The 5,105-nt window shown below is 40.4% G+C and overlaps 1 protein-coding gene across 1 annotated transcript; it reads right to left on the reverse strand.

The window, feature by feature from the left end:
- Positions 1–417: 417 nt before the first annotated feature.
- LOC113330142 (helicase protein MOM1-like) lies at positions 418–4,555 on the reverse strand. Its single transcript, XM_026576994.1, has 7 exons — positions 4,360–4,555; positions 3,988–4,284; positions 3,703–3,856; positions 2,896–3,310; positions 2,626–2,799; positions 1,042–2,523; positions 418–787 (listed from the first exon to the last, which is right to left on the reverse strand). The coding sequence occupies exons 3-6, from the start codon at positions 3,771–3,773 to the stop codon at positions 1,390–1,392; spliced, it is 1,794 nt and encodes a 597-aa protein (XP_026432779.1). The 5' UTR covers positions 3,774–3,856; positions 3,988–4,284; positions 4,360–4,555; the 3' UTR covers positions 418–787; positions 1,042–1,389.
- Positions 4,556–5,105: the final 550 nt, after the last annotated feature.

Genomic DNA, 5,105 nt, shown 5'->3' on the forward strand with positions numbered 1-5,105 from the left:
TCACTTTGTCAGAGAACTAGTCCAATCCAAGGCCTTGGATGTCTTTTATGTTCACACGCTTGATCAACTGGCAGACATCTTTACCAAGAGTCTACATGGCCTAAGATTTAAGATGCTTCGTGTCAAGCTCAGTGTGATACCTTCACCCATGCACTTGAGGGGGGATATTAGAACAGCTTATGAAGTGGTGCAGGATAAGATAAAAAGCAGTGAAGGATAACAGATGGTCACGCTCTTTTCATGTGTTTTAATCTTTGTATTTTCACACGCTTCTGTACACGTGTGACCATTGAGAGAGAGTGTTAAATGAACCAATCAGTCTATTAAATACCTGTAAGAAATCTGGTGGTTGTTGTTAATGAAGCTAAGATTCTCTTTACTGAAACTTTAATGAAAATGAATTCCCGTTATCGATACAATGCTACTAAAATGATCGTAAACATTGTCGGTCGCATTATTGCTGGTGAAATAGCTGCAGATACTGGCTTAAACTGCTGCCAATATGACACTATCATCATGCATACAAGTTTGAAAACAAGTCTCTACTAAGATGGCCATTTGCTAGCATTCAAAACAGGAACTGATCACTTTCACAAAGGAGTTGTAAGGTATATATACGCAATATCCGAATATATACTAGTGAACTAGGAAAGCGATTAACAAGATGATGCCTATAAAAACTGCGAAAACCAACGGACATATTAAACATTGGCACCAGGTTAAAGGTTGTCCTTCTTCGCATACACAAGGCCATTCTCGGCAACAGTAACAGAATTCGGTTCCACATCTGCAAACATAAACAAAATCAAACACCAAAGAAAGTTAATGGAAGAGAATTATAATTTGGAGAATTTATCGTTTGGTGCCTGGATTTTGACCAAGACTACTTTTATTTGTGCCAAAATTCGGAGACGGTGTTAAAAGTTCAGATACCATCCCTTAGTTTTGCAGTAAGTAATTACACCTGCAATTTGGGCTAGTACATCTCGTGGCAGATTTAGACGATCAATAATTATAAAGATATAGAGATATGAAAAGAACCTGCAGTACATGTGGCTGCAACCATCAGCCATTTTAATGCAAATGTTGCAATTTGGGCATCGAACCCATTTCTTCCGTTTAATCATCTCCATGAACAAAACATCGTTTCTGTCAATATCAATATCAATTGCTACCGCGCCTGTTTGACGATGGCATAGATGATTTTCTTTCCATGGGACCATACAACTAAAACAAAACACTTCTCTGCAGTTTGGACAGTCTGATCGTTTCACCATAGACTTGGTTTCCACACACTCATACAGAATCAATTCAGAACACTTACGGTTTGGGCAAAAACATCTTCCATGCACAAACCCACCTTTGGATGCATCTAAGAGTACCGCAGTCTCAAAGAAGACGACACCACTTCTCAAATACTTTTCTAGGGAGGACCGAACGACACGATAATGCATCCAAGAGAAAGAAACAGTTGGTGTTAGGGCACTTTATATCGGACAGGTTGTTGTGTACCACTTTTATTTCGATATACTTGGCAACACAATCTGTACAATATGGATGGAAACATCCACTTGCCTCCATGTTTTTGAATTTCTCGTTCAGTGGAATTGGCTCTGTACAGATTTCGCAGGTGAAATAGTTACTACTGCTGGTTGCATCGTTGTGATTTGAGGATTTAAATAGTTTGTTGAATGTTTGATGGATGGTTTCCAGCGAAAAAAGAAGGTGCACCTCCGGCTGAAAAACTATTGATTGCGCAGAAAATTGGGAGTATGCATCCAAATATCTCCACCTCGGGGTCTTCCTATTCAGTAACTTTGTCCAGAAATCATGAGACAGATCTTTGTCAGCTGAGTGCATCTCCAGCTCACCAGGTAAAGAAATATCTCTGGAATATGTCCCTCCAGTTTTATCAACTCTCACAACAATTGAGTTATGGTTAGTACTACGGCTTCCAGCATCCTGAGGCAGCAGGCTGAATAATTCTTTCACCAAATGCTCAGAAGAAAAGACTGGACCAGAGGATGGGCAGGAGCCATGGAACTCACTCAATTCTTTGAACAAATAAGAAGCACCCCATCTAGGCATTTGATGAATTGTGGAACGGTTTAAATTCTGTGCATCAACAGTCACATCTTGCTTTGCATTAACTAGACCCATTTCTTCCAAAGTACATACTGAATATAGACGGAACAGTTTTAACTGCTCATGCTGTGAGTCAATAGTGATCTTCTGCAGAAGTTTCAAATCATTGTATGGGTTCAAATCGCTGTCATATAGAATCACGATATCAACTGATGATAGCTTAATGCTCGAGTGGCAAGCACGGCGATCCAGTAAAAACACAATTCTCCCTTTATCCTTGTCATTGAATCTGTTCAGGGCAGCTTGCTTGATTTTCGAAAATTGCGAATCTGGCATGCTCAATCCACAATCAACACGTTCGTAGGAATCTTCACCGCATCTCTGACACACATCATCCAGGACGTCCCCCAAAGAGATTCCACTGGAGCCAGCAGCTGACTGCCACATCAAAGACATTAGAATGAGAACAAATACAGGTATAACTCGGAAAGAAAAAAGCAAGAGTCGGTTCGTATTAATCAGTTTCTATAAATCCTATACCTGAAAAATGATTAGTACTCTTAAGCCCTGCTTTTTGGTCTCTGAAAGGATGGTATCAAGTACTTGTAGCTTGCCACTTGCTTTTATTCCAACATTCAGAAACTCGGCGTCTAACAGACCATTCATGAGTGTTTTCTGTAAAGAAGGATTCACAAAATACGGATGGTCGCAACACTGCAAAAAAAATATCCCACATAAGAAACCATGATGCAGTCAGGTAACGAAATACATAACGAACCAACCACACACAGCTACAGAAGTTGGTCTCACCTTCCTGATAGAAATAAGAACATCACAAAGAGCCTCCAAAGTTTCAGCTTTCGAGCATGAACGAAGTAAAATCGAATTAGAAAGGAGGATGTCACAATATTGTTCAAGCTGTACATTGGAAAGCTTGGCAGGAACCCAGTATTCGACAAATTTGGAATCTGACGCAGCAACACGTACAGGCTTCCTCTTCAGTTTCTCAGCACCCCCATTAGAATCCTTCTTACTGCATAAAATATTTTTAGCTGTATCCACAACTTGAGAATCTGCCAATTCCACTTTTATGGTATCCAAATTGGATTCTACTGCTCCAGGCAAAAAACGCTTCTTAACACAACTGAAACAATACCAATCACTAGGGGGCACGCCCTTCAGGGGCGCATCAACACATTTGAGATGATTGTTCTTTTTGCAACCCCTGCAATTTAACATGATAAAAAAAACAATTCAAGTCATGCGGGACTTACATCAATCACCTAGCAAAAACCAGTGGACAAGGTTCACCTACTAGGCTAATAATGGACCAACATTTATTCAGGAATTACTTGGGACAATCTCAGATGAATTCATAGGAGGAAAGGAAAGAAAATCGATGTAATTGATGCAAGATTTAGTTCTGAAACAGATCTTGGCGCATCTACAGCTTAAATTTAAGAGCTATTAAGAAATCAAATTTCGTAATCAAATCCAAACTTAAGAGCGATTCTCTAATCAGATTTTGTGTATTCCTTCCTTGCTTTTGCAACATGAAAAACATTTTAAGTATTCAATGCCATGACAATAAATCGAATAAACATGAAAGTCACCTACAAGAGTTTTCCAGCACCTCCACCAAGCTTGCAGATGACACAAACATTATCTCTGCTTCCCGTCTCCACCATCAACACCGCATCCTTCGGTTGTACATCCTTGCAGCAACCTTCACTGACCCCTCCAAAAAACTTGACATTAAGCTTCCCCCAGCCTAATGCAAAGTCAATTAGACCCAAAAATAAAATCAGAGCCATCACATACAGGACTAATACACACAATCGACTAAAAGTAGACCCGAAAAACTGCGACCAACATGCTGCCAAGTAAACAGTAGACAATTACCTCTTCTGGTTCCACAGGAACTGTATCCTCTGCTTTAATCTCTCCCTTTTTAGACCTCTCAACACCCTTAAGCTTACTTTCACTGCACTGACCACCATTGTGCTCAATTTCCTTGGACCTACTACCATATCCTCCTACTCCGCCTTTGACCCCTTGAGCTAAACCATTTCCAAGACGCGCCCCTTCCGTGGGGGACACGGGACACTCGCGGGTATAGAAGTGCAATGACGGCTCATAACTAAGAATACTAGCCTTACCAATTCTATATCAATTCTATCTGCTTCTTCATTTTCTTATCTAACAAATCGTCAATTGAATGAAATTAGACAAAACCCCACCAAAAAAAATCAAAATACACAGAATAGAACTTACCTGATTTCTCATCCTCCTCCACCCTTCCTTGGTTTTTAAGTAAAATTGCCCTGTACTTAGCAGCACTCAATTTCTTAGCCGCCTTCAGGCCACCATTATTAGAACACGGTGACCCCCTCTGCTTCTCATCCTGCTCCTCTTCATTTTTTCCGTCCAAACAACTCGAATCCTTCTCAGAAGAGCAGTTCTTAGACCCTGATAAACTAGAACCTGACATTCTTCTCAATAGGTTAGGAGGCATAGAATTTGTTTTTCCGATGAAGACCCCAAATCGGCAATCTCTGTCTCCGGTAGAGTTATGAAATGAAGAGGAACCCCGTCCCTGCTTCTCCCTACTTTAATTTCACTTTGGGTGAGGCGGTGGTGGGGGGTAAAAAGCTGCAGAGTTGCTCAGCCGCGTGTGGGTGGGTGGGTGGGATTCTGGGAGATAGTGAGACGGCGACGTTGGAAGATACAAAGCAGTTTCCTCATAGTGCGGTCTGTTCAGATATACTGTACATGGGTAGTTGAGAACATTGATGAGGCTACTCGAAAAGGCGGGGAATCAATAACATCGATACTACTCCCTCCGTCCCCATTATAAAGGCTGAAAAGTAAAATTTTTTAGTCCCCTATGAATGGGCATAAAAACATGTACAATATGCTTTTTTCCATGTTTAATCTTATTAAAGAACGTGATATTAACAAACTTAGTTAATGTTTTTAATAATTCCCAAGAACAATTACATTTTCCAATGGATAAAAAT

Source organism: Papaver somniferum, unplaced genomic scaffold (genome assembly GCF_003573695.1).
Source record: "Papaver somniferum cultivar HN1 unplaced genomic scaffold, ASM357369v1 unplaced-scaffold_117, whole genome shotgun sequence".
Taxonomy (NCBI): Eukaryota; Viridiplantae; Streptophyta; class Magnoliopsida; order Ranunculales; family Papaveraceae; genus Papaver; species Papaver somniferum.